The sequence below is a fragment of the Gallus gallus genome, chromosome 1 (genome assembly GCF_016699485.2).
Source record: "Gallus gallus isolate bGalGal1 chromosome 1, bGalGal1.mat.broiler.GRCg7b, whole genome shotgun sequence".
NCBI lineage: Eukaryota > Metazoa > Chordata > Aves > Galliformes > Phasianidae > Gallus > Gallus gallus.
Window position 1 is genome coordinate 136356018 of NC_052532.1, and position 16782 is coordinate 136372799.

The 16782-nt window shown below is 44.8% G+C and overlaps 1 protein-coding gene across 17 annotated transcripts in view; it reads left to right on the forward strand.

The window, feature by feature from the left end:
- The window catches only part of LIMS1 (LIM zinc finger domain containing 1), a 63989-nt gene that overhangs the window by 25965 nt on the left and 21242 nt on the right, over positions 1–16782 (forward strand). For 2 of the 17 annotated variants that reach the window (XM_046927164.1, XM_046927094.1), the window contains exon 2: positions 604–771. The exons of 12 other annotated variants lie outside the window; for them this stretch is intronic. Coding sequence is in view for 2 of the 5 variants with exons in the window: in XM_040675469.2 (XP_040531403.1) it covers positions 8102–8208 (107 nt within the window). In the remaining 3 variants the exon portion in view is untranslated. Of the gene's footprint in view, positions 1–603; positions 8209–16782 lie in introns of those variants that run through there. 3 more of the 17 variants (NM_001397910.1, XM_040675469.2, NM_001397902.1) reach the window with 3 other exon arrangements.

The following is a 16782-nucleotide window of genomic DNA, read 5'->3' on the forward strand; positions in this document are numbered from 1 at the left end:
CTGTTGGGTAGGTTGACTGTGCTGCTACTTACCTGTGACGCCAGGGGTTGCTCTTCCTAGCTGAGGACCCGAGACACTCATGTTGTTTGAGATTTCAAGGTTTATGCACAGTGTTGTTGCCTGTTCTTTTGCTTTTTGAACCCTGAATGAGGACACCCTTGGAGACAACCATGCACTGGACATATGGGCCCCTTGCAAAACCCTGTGCTGGAATCATCCACAGTTCAGCCTGTAAGCATGAGGTAATCCACGTGAGAACTGCTGGTGTCAGCATAAAATAACCAAAAGTGAAGGTATACCTCAGGAGATGACTTCAGTCCTTGGGATAGCAGGACGTGTGTAAGACAAGAACATCTGAATGGTCCCAAGAAGTGGATCTACAGCTGTTGGCTGTTCCCTCTGCAGGCTTTGGTAGTTTTTACCTTCTGTCATTTTAAAAATACAGGTGATGTAATTAAAGCTATACTCCTCCTTCTGGGGAGAGGATTTGCATCCTTCTCTCTTGTGGTGGTTTTGGAATGGACAATTTGTGTGATGGATTTTGTGGAGCTGAAACTGGGAATTTTGGTGTATTCTCTTCTTCACTGTGTGAATTTTTTACAGGGTGAAAGAAGGAAGTGGTTGGCCAAGTCACTTTTTTTTTTCCCTTTATCACAACTACCAGTAATAACCACGGGGAAAACATGCGAACAGTGAGCATACAGCGTAAAGCTATATATGGGAGAAGGCTGCTTATTGTGAGCCTGCTGTCCGCGAGACTACACCCTGTCTGTAAGTGTCCACCTGCTTGTGTTTCTGTCTGTCCCTGCTTGCTGCTTGAATGCAAGCCAAAAGTTTGGCGACGTGTTATATGGTCTGTTAGTTATTTGCAGGGGAAATCTTATGAGCGGGAGCCACACACAGAACAGAGATAAATGCAGTTAGGAAGAGGATGAGTGATAGTTTATCCTGCTGGGTTGTATCACTGCTAAAAGCAAACAGCACCGATACTGGAACCCTTCAAAGCTCTTGAAATGTGTGAAGGTGTCCTGGTGTTCTCGGTACTCTTTCAGCTGCTGCTCATCTGCAGGGTTTTTAGGGAGAGCGTTTTGTACTCATCCAGGCTCACAGAAGAGAAGATTCAGGGTTGGTTTGCAGATGCACCCCACTGCTCACAGCTTTGGGCAACCGCATTCTTGTTATTGCTCATTGGGCTGGGGAAGAGGACTTGTTTTGGAAAGACCACCACAGAGTGACTGAACCTCAAAGTATAATTTCAGTGGGAGGAGGGAATTAATCCCAGCTGGTGCAGAAGTTGTCTCCTCTGGTGCGATTTGAGGCAGTTCTTAGTGTTCAAATTCAGTCGCTCTGCCAGAGAAGCAAACCTCCTTAGCTGGGGCGTCAGTGCTTTTTTGGCATAAGATATTTGCTTTATATAGGAGTCCTAGGCATGTTTGTTATATGCTTAAAAATGTTCTGAAAAATCTGTATAAGGCTGTATTTTTTGTTTTCTCTGCTGAATTAAAAAAATAATGTTTTCAGCGTTAAAGAGCAAGTGTTTCCATGTTACATTATTCTTAATTTTCAGGATGAGTTAGTTCTGGGTTTTTTTTGCACTGTGAACTTCTTTTCCCGTATGGATTTTTTTGCAGCGATGCAGAATATAGGTACTAATAACTATGAAACCAAAAAGTGTCTGTGTGTATATATATATATATATTTAAGATTTTTTGAGTGACTGAAAATTGCACCTTTCCTATATTTCTTATGTCTTCACATGCATTCAGTTGTGTTTTTCCAGACACAAGCTATGTCTTATATTCCGTGTAAAAGAGGATATTAGTTTTTACTTTTGAAATCATTAACCTCTGATCTCTTAAAGGTGACACATTTGCTACATTACTGAAGTAATAACCTCTAAGAACCACTGCTTTCTACCTTCCTTGGAAATGCTGGTCAGAGCAGAAGACCTCTTTTTAAGTGTTATTTTGACAGGCTGAGGGAGCTGGGCTTGTCTAGCCTGGAGAAGATAAGGCTGCAGAGTGACCTCATTGCAGCCTTCCAGTACCTTTAGGTTAGGGAGCCTATAAACAGGAGGGGAGCCAACTCTTTGAAAGGGTAGATAATAGCAGGACAAGGGGAAATGGTTTTAAGCTGAAGGAGGGAAGATTTAGGTTTGATATCAGGGGGAAGTTCTTTACTGTGAGAGTGGTGAGGTGCTGGAACGGGGCTGTCCAGAGAGGCTGTGGATGCTCCGTCCCTGGAGGTGTTCAAGGCCAGGTTGGATGGGGCCCTGGGCAGTCTGCTCTAGTATTAAATGTGGAGGTTGGTGGTCCTGCCTGCAAGAGGGGGGTTGGAGATTCATGATCCTTGAGGTCCCTTCCAACCCAAGCCATTCTATGATTCTGTGATTATTTCTTGTGCTACTCAAAGCTTTCTCCATGCTCCCTTTGCCCCTCTTCCTTTGTAATGCAAAAAAAAAGAAAGTTTCAGAGCTTCGTGGCAGCCTAAACTGTTGATTCAAGGAGTTGCTCTCCAGGCTGCGTTCTGCACTTTCCACCCACTTCATGGTTCTGTTTTTCTCTTTCTGCTTTCCTCTTTTCTTCTTCCCTCTTCTTGAGGCTCCCCTTAGCCTTTCATAGCATGTACCTGGGGACTTTTCATCCAGTAAGCCAGCTGCCTTCCAGGGGCTTTAACCCCATTTTCTGGGATGTTTTATCCCATTACAATGCGTAAGATACTCTGTGTAGATCTACAGTAGTAAGATGCAAGTGGAAGACAACTTCCTTAAAAATAAGACTCCTCAAGTTATCCTCATGCATCATAAAGAAACAAAGCAGCTAAATCTAAAAAGTGTATTTCTTACTGGATTTGAAAATCTCTTTTGGCTTTTAATACCAAGACAGTAAAATCTCTCTAGAAATGCAGACTGGGAATTGCTTGTGAGCCTTACCTGTGTTTTCCCCTGTGTCCCAGGCTTTTCAAAGCAATTAAAATTCTGAACGTGTTGGCTTTATATCCTCACCTCCCCATCTGTTTGGGGGTTTTTTGAACATGTTTATCCCGTGGAGTTCAGTGACAATGTGAGTAATCGTATGTATCTTAACAGTTCAGCTGCTTTCCACCTTGATTATCACTCTATGAGAGACTTATTTATGAACAGCAAGGAGATCTGGTTCATGCCGTGTCACATTTTCTTCTTTGCATGCCTACTCATGCAGTGTTCACCAACAGGTACAATTCTAGTAATAATACTAACCCGCGTTTTCAGCTGCTGGTCCGTCACTCCTTTCACTTCTCAGCTTGGCTGCTGTCTGAATTACTGAAGCACATTTTCATCCCTAAGCAGCTCTTCCAGGGTGCAGAGAAGAATAAGGGAACTGAGCAGTAAGGCAGCATTTTCCCAGCAGAGGGAGGTGTTGTAAAGCTCAGCCTCAAGCTGGATTCTGCTTGCTGGGGACAAATGTGTGCTTTACAGCTGAATTTTATGCATTTGTTGGGCAGAAGGTCATGGGGTGCAGAGCCCAGGGGAGGCAGCCAAAAGAACTTGGTTCATGTCCAGATCAACATAAGATTTTTTCCCACGCTCGCTCTTATATCTTTGTATTATTATTCTTGAAATAACATCTGCTGAAAGCTCGATGGCGAGGTGCTGTCGGTATAGCTGGAGCAGGGACAAGGAGGGCTGCCCATCCTCACCACAGCACCGACAGGGGGCCACCTCACCAGTCTGCTGCCCCCTCAAATCCCAAAGTGCTTTGTTGGATTGAGAGAGCCCCTGCCTGGCTGGGTGTTGAGAGCACCACCATGCAGCTTCTTGCTTTACTTTTTTTATGGCAGGGAGGTGCAGCCGTAGAAGTAGTTAAAAAAGACAGCAGCTACTGGCAAATTGCTGCACTTGCACTTTTTGACTTTGTACGGATGTAAATCCAAGTAGGGCTTTGCAGTGGATGAAGTGCCCCACACTTACTGCAATCCACACATTAAATATGCATACTTCAGGCTTGATTGATTGCTAAGTGGAGCAGGGTAAGAAACATCCAAGCAGATGTTGGAGTCCCATTAGGCACAAGGAAGGAAGCATGTAATTAGGCAATTATTTAGCTCCTTGAATCAACAGTTTAGGCTCCCACGAAGCTTTGAAATTTTCTTTTCAAGGTTCAAGCGCTTAGATCTGTGGCTTGATTTCTCTCTGCTCATTTCCTTTTATCTTTATCTGCTCCAGCACTGGCCCAAGGCATGGGGCAGGATTCCATGGCACCCAGAGCCATATGCGATATGGACAGCAAACCACGAGCGCAGCTGCTTCTCGTGTCAGTGGGAAGGCTGTCCAAGGAAAAGCATGGAAAAGAGAGTAGTTATTGGTTTTTTTAATTTATTTTATTCTTAATCTTGACTTTAAAGAGTGTTTTCCTTCCAGACCTTGTGAGAAACAGCCGAAAACCAACACCCTGGATGCATCCCTCTTGAGAAAACTCATCCCAGTGATAAGCTGGGTGAGCAGTGGGGGATGGAGAAACAATGTGGGTGGAGAAATCTGCACTCCCTTCCGCCCCCACTGCTGCCACCTTTTAACTGTGTGTGCTCTGGAGGCGTTTGTATACTCCCCTTGCAGTGCTCTTTGGATTTATTTTTGTGACCTTTTGTGCTGCCCTGTAAACAGCTTTTCCTATCGCTTTGAAAATCTTCAAACTGAATTTAATCGAAATTGGGTGGTCTGTTCAAAGTTAAAAATACAAGGATGTGCCACTGGAGTGGAAAATAAAGATCAGTAACGTTGATAAAGGCTTCCCTGTGTGGAATGAGAATGCTGAAACCTTGTGTTCCCTACTTGCTGTAGTTAATGTGCGTTCTCTACACATAAGAACTCATCGAGTTATGTGCTGATTAGAAGAACTTGGTGTTTTGGGGTTTTGTTATTATTATTCCTAAATCTACAGCATGGGTTTTAGTGTCATGAATTATGCTTCTCAACACGGTGAAGTATAACCAGTCTTAACTTGTCGTAAATGATTTTACAATTGCAAAGTTGTGCTGAATACCCACAGCCACCAAGACAGTAGCAATTCCTCAGCATTTTGAGCACTGCTTCTAAACGTGCAAGAAAAAGCAGTTGCAAAACACTTTTCAGGCGTGAGACATCAGTAACATTCAGATGTGACATATCAAGATAAATGCTCTGTAGGGGTTTGGTGAAAAATTGAGGATGACCATTTTACCACATAATATGGGATGCATGAAGGACTGCATCATTTCTATTTAGGTTTTGTCTTTTGCTACGTAGACACAGGTGAGTATTTTGCTCTAACAGAACGCTGACAGTATGGTGCTTATCATGACCTCATTGTGGCCTTCCAATACTGAGGGGAGCGTATAAACAGGAGGAGGAATGGCTGTTTATGAGGGTGGATAGTGATAGGACAAGGGGGATGGATTTAAACTAAGACAGGGGAGATTTAGGTTGGATATTAGAAGTTTTTCACACAGAGGGTGGTGACACACTGGAACAGGTGGCCCAAGGAGGTTGTGGATGCCCCATCCCTGGAGGCATTCAAGGCCAGGCTGGATGTGGCTCTGGGCAGCCTGGTCTGGTGGTTGGTGACCCTGCACATAGCAGGGGGGTTGGAACTCGATGATCATTGTGGTCCTTTTCAACCCAGGCCGTTCTGTGATTCTGTGATGATTATCAACCAGACTGTAAGCAGAACTTTTTCTGTGGAGGAAGGAGGAAGGCTGGTTGCATGGGCAAAGAGGCATGCACTGAAGTTTGAAGGATGAATCTTCAAAGTACAGAACATAAAAGGAGGCGATGTATTGCTGGTAACAAGAGGAGCGGTGGTAACTTGGCTGGTCCTCAAAAATTCCCCTGGAATGTGAAAGATCCAAGTAGCCCCAACCTACGCAGGAGGAATGTGAGAATGTAATCTCTTAGAACAGAATTATAAACAGAAGGTAGAGGCTGGAAGGCTGGAGAGGGAAGGGGGGCAGTAGGCACTTGCCTGGGGAATTCTTCCTGCAGTGCTGGCTCCAGCTGTGTTGCTTTCGGGAAACCTTTCACCAAGTTAGTGGGCAAAAGGCATTTGCATTCTCCAACACCTCACTGGAAACCATCATTACAATGTGTATTTGAAATGGAACTTTGCATTTGAGCAACTTCAGACTTGAAGCCTCCTTTCTCACGAGGATTGGTGCAGGATCCCACAGGGCAGAAATGGAGTCCCGCTGGGATTTCTTCCTAACAGATAGCTTGTCTGTGAGCTTCTCTTGTCTCCAAGAAGAAAGTCTTTTCTAAAGCAGCTTACACCCCCACTGAGGTGTGCTGGAGAAGCCAGTGAAAAACTCATGCTGCAGAGTTAGCTGACAGCCAGCTCTGTTTTAAGGGGCGGATTCAATCCCAAGTGGCTCTGCAAAGTGCAATTCTGTTACTTTTTGATGGGCTTATATCATAATACAAAAGCACGCATTTTAGATTGTTATTGTCTAAAGTTAATTGTTTGAACAAAGAGGTATCACTGCTACGTGTGTACTTAAAGCACTGCTGATAACGAGTAGAGGTTGCTGTGCCATGGGCGTCTGCCACCTCCGTCCTGAGCCCATCACAGCATTCACATTGCACTGAGTCACTGGCTGACTGCAGGCAGCCGCCACTGCACCGAGCTCATCCTGTCGTGCACTGAGAAATGATTTGAAGCGCTTTGTTTGAATCTGGAATGCAGCGTGTTTAGGCAGATGTTGCGACCGGTCTCTCTCATTTTCCTGAGGACAGGAGTATGGCTGAGGAGCTCTTGTTGACGTTTCAATGTGTGCAGCCTTTGAGCATCATATAAATCACTCTGAATCTCTCCAACCGTCATCTGTTTGGCATGTTATGGGATTCCACAGTAATTTCTCTTTTTCCATCGTGCGGTGTTTTAGATTATATTTTGATGACACTCTGGGCTGAAGCACATTCATATTACAGAAAATTGCTGTGCTTGGGTTCTGTCTGGAAATCTTGACATAACTGATGAGGAGGGACTTACTCATTAGTACATATTTGACGCTTCCCTCTGCTGCAAGGATTACAATAATGCTCTCTCCTATGTATTCCACTACAAAGTAAGCACTTTAACAGTAATCTTTGAAATTCACACCAAATGGATCGTTTCCTTTCCTAGACAAAGTGTGAGGTTTCTCTGCTTTTATTAAACGTGGAAACCAACCCTTCCCATCACAGAAGTGAGAACTGTGAATTCGGGGTTTGTTTGTGCCATGAATAAAATCAAAGCAGCATGAATGTTTTGTCAGTAGCAACGAGGCTTTTGCGAAAGCCACTTTCCAGTTCAAATGAAGACTTCCATTCCTGATTGAGAGGAGACGCACAGCTTGCAAATCTCTGCCGGCCACCTTCCTGTCCCACAGGAAACCTTCCGCAGTTTCATTCCTGCTTTGCAACCGACACAGGGACGCTCCATCGCTGCAGAATGTGACAAAGACAGGGGGTTGTGTTCTGGTGGCTGAGAGCAGGGGAGGGGGGGGAAAGGTTGTTGTCTGACCAGCGCACTGTTACTGTGCTTCCAGAAGAGTATTGCAGTGCTGAGTTCTGAAGTTACCTTGATGCAGTTTGCTGGATGAATCTCCGGCTGAGAGTCTGCCTACGTGCTTGAGTAGCTCCACATTTTTATAGCGCTTATAAGTTTCTTTGTGTCATAAATTACAGCAGGGAAGAGTTCCTAGCTCCTCGGGGTCCCGTGGATTTTCTTTTTTTTTGCCCCTTTTTTGCTCGGTGCTGGCCGGGCTGTGCCGTTGGCACCGCACACGCCAGAGCGCTCCTGTCGCAACGTGAGCAAAGCAGCGGGGCACCGGGCAGCCTGTGGCGGCCATCCCCGAGGTGTGATCGAGCGATAAAGGAAACGTGGTGCCCTGCAGGAGGGTGTGTACCTATGAGGAACAGGAAGCCAGAGGCGGCTGCCTGCCTGCCTGCCTGCCTGCAGAGGTTCGCGGCTCCGGCAGCGCAGGTGTGCAGACGCCGAGCCTCTTCTCTCCGGGCGTCTTGGCAAGCAGGCTCATCTGGAGGGGAGGAAGACAACTCAAAGCCAAAACACCCCCCCAACAACAACACAAAAGCTCTAGGTAGAGAAATATGACAGCCCTACAGCTGAAGGAGCTGTCACAGTCAGGTCTGTACAGGAGGAGACGGGATCGCCCGGATAGCGTGGGGCTGCCTGTGTCGCAGGAGGAGAAGCTGAGGTGAGTGTGGAACCAGGGGCAGGGCCGGGGCTGCCAGCAGGCACAATGCTGGCATGACTACACTGCACGTGTGCAGTCGTGAAACGCAGGAGAATGTAGCAGGAGGGATATAGGAAGCATGCAGGGACCTTGTGGCAGCGTGGCTGCCTTCTGCGTGTGGGATGGGTCGCTGCCAGCTGATGGTGGCACCTCTGCCTCCCCTTTGCCAGCCGGAGCTCACAAGTCAGCAACTTGCCACAGCCTTGCAGCTTTGCTGGTTTAGGATTGATTTTTTGCCATCCAAAGCTTGGGGAGCTTGGGCTCCCCAGGCCAGGGCTGGCAGTACCAGGGAAAGTCAGGGTACCCCGCAGCCCACAGAGGTGTGCTTCAGGGATGGGGCTGAAGGTGCAGAATGCAACCTAGCTGCTGGGTCCAGCCATAGGGAAGGAGTGCGGGCAAGCAGCAGTTGGTGGCTGGGGCCATCTTCCTGATGCTATGGCCTCCTGAGCCTGCATGGGATTTTCTAAGAGCCTCTGCTTAGGGCAGGAGAAGGGGGTGGTGCATAACATGAGCAAGCGCAGATACACATGTGAAAGGTAAAAATGCTGAGTTTATTTTTTCTCAGTATGCTTAGCGTAAAAGCAACCTGTTTCCACGTCAGGCTCCCCGGAAAAGATTCTTGTGTAAATGCTAACAGAAGCATCAGTGGAAAGGAAGCACTTCCTACGCCCCAATGCCTTTTCTTTGGTTTTATTTTTAGGTTATTTTTCATTGTGAATATTTGTGCAGCACACTGGAGGAGTGTGTAACTTATGTGGGTTTTGTTACTGCATTTGCATTACCGATTCCAGAAGGACAGGTGTTCGGATTTGGGAGATCTGTCCTTTTTCCTGGTGTATGTGCTTAGCATCTATTTTGAGTATTAATTCTAAATGAATTTCTTCGATGGGCTTTTAATAGCACCGATTGATAGTATACTCATATGATTATAGAATCATCACACTTCATAGATAAAGATGAGCACAGACTCTTGGCTGTATTTTGTTTAGTTTCTTTTATGCAACACTAGCTGTGAGGAAGAATGTATCTTATTAGGGAAGTGAAAACTGCTTTTTGCAGCTTATGTATGAAAATAAGCCATGGTGTTTCTCTTGCTTACGGCAGCCTGCTCTATGCACGCAAAGGTGGGAACCGTTTGTGGGCGGGGATGTGTTGCCTGAACCAGTATGAATCTGAGTGGTTTGATCCTTTCCTGAGCCTCTTCCGGTTTGAGAGAAGAAATATGAGACAAGGATCGATCTTACAAAATAAAATGCAAGCAGAGGAAATGGCAAATCGAGGCACTGGTGCATCAGGTCAGGGCAGAGCACTTGTAGAGGACTGGGCTCCTATTGTGTTTTTTGCTATCTTGAGCATTGGGTGCTTCATCAAAGTAGACCTTGCTCCCTCCTAACCCGTTTTGTTCTGTTTCAGTCCGTGTTGCCAGGTAGCCTTATTTTATGATTTCTGCTGCGTTCTCCTCGACAGAAGGCTGTGATATTGTAACTATGAAATAATGCCATAACAACAGGGCCAGGAGCAATTGGAATGAAGAGAAGTAGTCCTTTGATTTTCTAGTACTGGAAACCTCTGTCTTTTATCATGTGCTCCTCCCTTCCCAGTGACACTGAGATGCCCGTCCTTAGCACATCTTTTGGGAGTATCCAGAGTCCACAAGAAAGACAAGAGGTTTCTTTCATGTCTGCTAAATATAGCTTGCCATCCTCCTTGGCTTTGTCATGCCCTCCTGTATTTTCTCCCTGCAGCTCTTTGTTCTGGCTCCTTTGAATACTGTGTGAACATGAATCCAGATGTGCTATCAGCCCTCGGGAGCAGAGTACTGTAAACTTCTTTATCAGTTAAACTAGTGTATTTTTCTAATCCTGGGTCAAAAGGTACTTGACTTGGCCATTTCCTTAGAGTTTCCCATACTTAGGGCACAGTGCTCTTGCACTGGGCTGCAAAGCAACGTGCTCCATCTCCTAAACATGTCCCGTACTTATGTACGTACTACTTTTACAAGAACCTAAGTTTCTTGGAACAGTTTTCTTTACAGTATAAAAATAGGTTCCCATGTTGATATAACTTTGTGATAGGTTGTGTGCTGTGAGATTCTGAGCTCCATAACAGGAAGCTGATCCTCAGCTTCTGCATCTGTGCCCACACTCATGTCGCTCCAGCCAAAGGTTTGACCCCTCATTGTCTCTCAGATCTGCTGTTTAGTTTATGATGAGTCAGTCTCTAAGCACATTTCCCTCAGCCTCTTCCAGGAAGGACCATGGCAGTATAGCTGGGCTCTTACCATTAAGTTCTGTAGTTTACATTAAAAGCTGAAAACAAATTTTTACACTTCACAGAGTCTTCCAACAGTGTGCTGAACGTAGGTGCTGGATCATCTTGAGGGGCACTTACACAGCGTTGGATATCTGTAGGGCCTGAGGGGGCTGGAGAGCTCCAGTCAACCCAGTGGAAGAGGGCAAGGCCATTTCAAGGGAAGCCACTCACAGCCATAAATAGCTCCCAGCTCAGTGAGGCAGGGTAGGGCAGATCTCTGAGGGATGGAACAGACACAGCACTTACTGAACTGCGTGCAAGCTGGGAAATGAGCTGCTTTTTTGATTATTATTGATATATTTTCTGAATGGAGAGAAAGGCTTCCTCTATTCCAGCTATATTGATTTGGTGGATTAGAATAAAAGGCATCACTGATAAATCTTGTCTTGCTTTGTCTTTAGAAATGGTGTTTAAAAAATTCCCTGTTCTGAGTTACACTTTCTTGCTTTTCTCAGTGAACAGGATGCAAAGGAAATTGTAAGCATACACCTATGATTAATCATTAGGAGTCACTTAACAGTAGCAGCGTGCTCACTATTTTTACATGTCCCCCTTCTATTCTCATGCTCTTTGTACAACATAAAGTGATTCCTCTGAAAAAAAAATGATACTGTTGTCCAAAGTGAAATTCAAGGCATTGGGAAAAGCAGGAGCAGTTCTCTTTTTAATTCTTACACTTAAGATAAGTTTGATCAAATTCAAATACAGTCGAAAGTGTAAATGACTTTTAAAGAGCTTGGTCTCATGTTTTTACCAAACAGTGAACTTCAGCATTAGCTGCAAATAATCATTGGCAAGCTTCACTCGGTGACTTGTTAGTTACCCAAGCAGTTCACTGCTCTGTTCTCCTGTGCAGAAAGCTCAGTAGATGTTCTCTACATTAGCTAAAGTTTCTGCCCCTTTGTGCTCTACTGCTGAAGCCGATGGGTACATCTGTGCGAGTAGGTTGCTGTTTCTGAATTGGCAACCCTGACTTCCTGCTGGGACCGTTCAGCCTCCTGCCTGCCTGCACACACTGGCTCCAGGCATGTGGATGTGCCCCAAAATTTCATGCACAAGGACTCCCTCGCAGATGAAATGGGAGACATAAGCACATTCTTACACCCCACTCAGCCTTGGGGGGATACTGTGTGCTGCAAAGCTCGTAGGTGAGAATAAAAAAGAAATGCAAAATAAACCAGTCCCCCCAGCTCCCAGACAATGGCATTGTGGTAGGGCTGAGTGTCTCCCTTGCCTTTTGAGATTCTGGGAGTTGCGCAAGGTCACTGGTCTCCTCGGCCTACCACCAAGAGTTTTCGTGTAGTAAACAGCAAATAGGTGCAGGTGTTTCAGCCACATGTCCTGCCCAATGGCCTCCTGTCCCTGAAGTCAGAAAGAACAGATCTGTAACTGGAAACCTTATTTTAATTTGCACTGACAGCGTTTCTTAATAGCATCACGAGTGTTAACATTTACTTGACCTCTTTCTGTAGGTAGATGTTGCTGGGTAAACTACTGGCTGGAGGGCTGAGCCCAGAGAGTGATGGTGAATGGAGTTAAATGCAGGTGAACATGAGCCAGCAGTGTGCTCAGGTGGTCAAGAAGGCCAGTGGCATCCTGGCTTGTATCAGAAATAGTGTTACCAGCTGGAGTAGGGAGGTGATTGTCCTCAGCTCTGGTGAGGCCGCACCTCGAGTACCGTGTTCAGTTCTGGGCCTTTTACTGCAAGAGAGACAGTGAGGCCCTGAAGCATGTTCAGAGAAAGGCAACAGAGCTGTAAAGGGTCTGGAGCTCAAGTCTTATGGGGAGCAGCTGAGGGAACTGAAATTGTTTAGTCAGGAGAAGAGGAGGCTCAGGGGAGAACTTATTGGTCAGTGACCTGAAAGGAAATTGTGGCATACTCGGGGCCAGCCTCTTCTCCCAGGTAACAGCGATAGGACGAGAGGTGATGGGTTCAGGTGCATTTCTTCTCAGAAGGAGTGGTGATGCAGTGGCACAGCTGCCCAGGGGGATGGTGATGTCACTGTCACTGGAGGTGTTCAAGAAATACGTGGATATGGCACCGAGGGACGTGGTCAGTAGGCATGGTGGGGGTGGGCTGGTGGTTGGACTGGATGATCTTAGAGATCTTTTCCAACCTTAATGATTCTATTCTTCTGCTTCCTCACAGTGCCAGTATTAGTGAGTAAAGCAGTAATAATTCAGTATGTTGTTAAAAAAAAAAAAAAAGAAGAAGAAGAAGAAAAAAAAAAAAGACCAATTTGTTAAATCAGCAAAAGCTTGAAAATAAAAGTTCAGTCACAAAAAAAATGCACTTCATCACTGTGGTGGTTAGAAACTGCTGGAGTAATACAGTTGAGACCTCAAAATATCGACCTGAATCAGGTGCTTTGAAACTCCTGATTAAAAAAATGCTTTGGCTCATTTGCTAGATGCTCTAATTGAAGAGAGTACTTGTCCATGTAAATGTAGCATTGAGTTTTTATTGCTATTCTAGTAACTTCCAGACAGCAAAAATGTGCTTCATGGTTCCATGTTAATGCTGCCATACCTGGAGTTTGTGAAATATCCAAATGCCTAGAGGCCGTGCTTTTCATTTGTGCCGATCATTTCATTACTTCAGGGGTTAAAATAACTCACACTGAACACGCCCTGTTTTTCTTGCCTTCTTGCTCACCCCTTGTCTTTCAGATTGCATAATAACTCAGACTCAGTTTTACTTGACTTGCTCACCCTGACTATCACCTCCTGTGACTCCCAATGACCAGAGGTAGCTGCCTGCGTGACAGAAACTACTGCTGCTCTTACGTTTGCCTCATTGTAACAGTCAGCAGTTTCCGCAGAGTTATTGAGCTTCAGTGATGATAGCAATTAGGATCTTCATTGCTCTGAGAGCATTATCTGGGGAAGTACAAATTGTAGGTTTTTTTGTTGTTTTTTTTTTCTTTTGATTCCATCTGTTTTGATAACATCTTATCAAACGTTCTTTACAGAAAATATAACGTGATTGCTCATTATTCCTCATTATAATTTAGTTCTCCTTTGATTGCAGTCCGTCACACTCGGCTGAATTTACTCATGGAAATATTCTGCAGAGGAGAGAAGGCTGAATTGTGAAAGCTAATATGTGAACATCACAACCTATTAAATTGCCAGCATGCAGGCACTGGGGAGAACAAGCTTGAAAAGGGTGCAGTACTGGGTTACTCTGCTGTTTTTCTCTTCCGGTGTCTCTCAGCTGTTCCACATGCCGGGCTGACAGGTGTCCTCGAGGGACCCGTGTGCTGTTCCGTGACGCTCTCCAGATGCAGGAGCAGCTCTGACAGTGCCCAGGTGCAGGAGACAGACGGAGAGAGCAGGCCTTTTATGGGGCTTCCCCGGGTGGTAATCCCGGCTTGCAGCCAGCAGTGGCTCCAGGGCTCCCCAGGCAGTCTGTGACGTTCTCTGATGCTTTTGCCATCTCCTAGCTCCTCCACTCTTACCTCACACCCAGGAATCTCAGGGTGCTTCCCAAATGCAGGCAACGCTCTGAATTTTGGTGTGCATTATCCAGTGCTGCAGTGCACGTCATTCATTTTTCCTTTGCTCATTTTGTCGTAGGAGGTGCAGGCATTGATCATTTTTCATCTTTGTATCTGCCATCTTTGTAGAACGTTCTGGGTTTAGGTAGTTCTGGGCAGCATTCTGAAGTGTTGGTTTCAGACATGCCGCCCCATGAGCAGTGGTTCTGGATGACGCCACTCAGCTGTGCCTCAAGACTGTGTGTTGCTCTGGGATTCTTCCTTACGTATGAGAAAGATAAAGTGTCATAATATTGACAGGAGCTTTTTTTCCCAACAAAAGGGATGTGTTTCATGATTTTTGTGATATTTTCTTGCAGTTTTTCTGCTTTTTCTGCCTGCTCTGGTCATGATAGAGCTAGAAGAAAATTAATTAAAAGCTTTTTGCTGTTAGCCTCATAAAAATAAAAAGAAAGAAACACGTTGGCGGAGAGCTAGTGATACCTGGCAGCATTTCTCAGCTGTGCCTTTCTAAATAAAAGGTCTGACAGATTCAGCTCTTCCAGCAAGGAATGTGTGAATGAAGGTGAAGCGAATGTGAAGCTGTTTTTGTCTTTTCTAGTGTGTAAAGTCCATGCACACTGTGCTCTTAAACTCTGCTCCTGTGCAGCTATTAGATAAATGTTACCCACTTGGAGTAGTGACTCAAAACTGCCCTTACTCGTTCTGTTCTTTTTCCATACGGAAAGTTTGCATTTCAAGCTTTTTGTTTCACATGATGTTTGGCTTTTGGTATGTTGTTTTGTACATTCTTCCTTGATGGCTTCAAAGACTGAAGCATACATTATATTTCTAATATCTTTAATAAGCTGTTCCTTACATGTCATCTTCTTTTCATAAAGTGCATGCCAGCACTGCAGCCTTGCGATAGCTCCAGTAGCAACCTGGCTGCAAGTTAGGAATTTTGCCTGAAGTGTACAAGCAATTGCTTACTTTTAAACAGCATTCCCTTCTTAAGCTAATCCTCACACTATACCCATACCTTCAGTGTTACATAGCAAAGAGGACGGAGGTTTGGTAGGGCTTGAGACCTTCTGATTCAAAGCAAAAAGCCCTGCCTGCATTCTCCATTCTCTTATTCTGCTGAGCAGATTGCCAAGCGAACCCCAGCTCTGCTCCCTCAGACAATCCTGGCAAATGGGAACTTCTTCCATTTTTCCTCATTTCTGGTATCACGAGCGTATGCTAGATTCATTCACTCCTGCTTCATCTACTTAGGATCAGTCAACTGTTGGGGCGAAAATTTAATTAAAAAAATTAAAAGTCTTGCAATAGTTAGCAAAGCCTTTGGATTGGAAAATGCTTGGCAAGTGTTGCTTTTCAGTAACTGTTACTGGAATTCCTTTGTGCTTACTTGAAATGTCTGCGACCCGTACCAAATAGCTAATAAAATATAGGATGAAGACCTTTGCTTTGTGTTACACAAAATTTTGTGACTGTCGTAATGTAGTATAAAGGTACTGCTATTTTGGATTAGCTTTATTTCTCAATATATGACTCATGAATAACCCTTTGGAACACAGATTGCTTCTGATTATTCTCTTTCATCTGTTGAATATTAGTGCCAGTGCTTAATTTTGCTGTAATAACTGCAGATGGCTTAGTTGCCTTCCCTCCTGCTGGTTTTAAAGCTGGGTGATACTGCAGTGAGCATGTGAAGAAAAAAATGGGAAACCAAACCCCAGAATGACTCACGATTGCAATTTAATTTGTATGTGAGTGAAGAGAATTAAAAGAGGAACAGCTGAAAAGACGTTTCCTTTACCGCATGCTGCCTTCTCCCCCAAACAAATTGTTTAATTCGGGAAGTGAAAAACTTCATCGTTATAAGCCTGAGACTAAACAAACAGTCTTAGTGAAGGTGAAAAAATTCTGCTGAAGGTGCAGATTAGTGGCAGTATTGAGAAGGATTTGGGAGACTAGCAAGTGCTGTCCCTCAGCACCTTAGCAGTTGCTAAGCACCTCAGTCCTTAGCATGTTGTCTCCAGTGGAGACATTGCTATAATAAGAGCATCATTTACAGCCAAAAAGTCTGCTGCTGACTGTCATTTCAGCCCTATAAGGAACTTCGCAGACATCATGGAAGTCTTTCCTGGCAGGCTGGGTGTTACGTTTAGTCAAGGAATTAATTATAGCTCCTGGGTGAGCTGTTCGGGTCAGAGGGCTCGGTCTGTAAATACATTGGTTCCAGCCGGTGCAGGCGGACAGTGAGGGCAGGAGCAAAGGCTGATACCTCCCTTTACACGAAGGATTCAGGGATGTAAGTGTAGTAAATTTCAGTAGCGGGTGACATGAACTGAATGTTAGTGCTAGGAAAATGTTATTTTTGAGAGAAGATCTCCTAAGTTTTGAAATGTCAGGAGATGCAAAGGTCAACCTTGTACATTTTTATGTATTTGGACTTTAAATTTGCCCCTTAAGCAAGGGATGAGGAGCACACATACATTTAGTTGTAATTTGCTTGCAATTGTCTGACCACACTCAGTTCTCCTTCACTTTGCTTCCTACTGTTTTGATTTCCAAAGGTTTAAATGTTATTCTGCCCAAACACTTTCAAATGTTAGGAGCAAATGAAGTTGGTGTTGTGAAGTTCACAGCATTTACATCCAAGTAGAAATATTCTTTCAAGCTTAGTGGGCCTGATATTGTCTCCTTGTTGAAAATTCATTTTATAGTGGGTCTC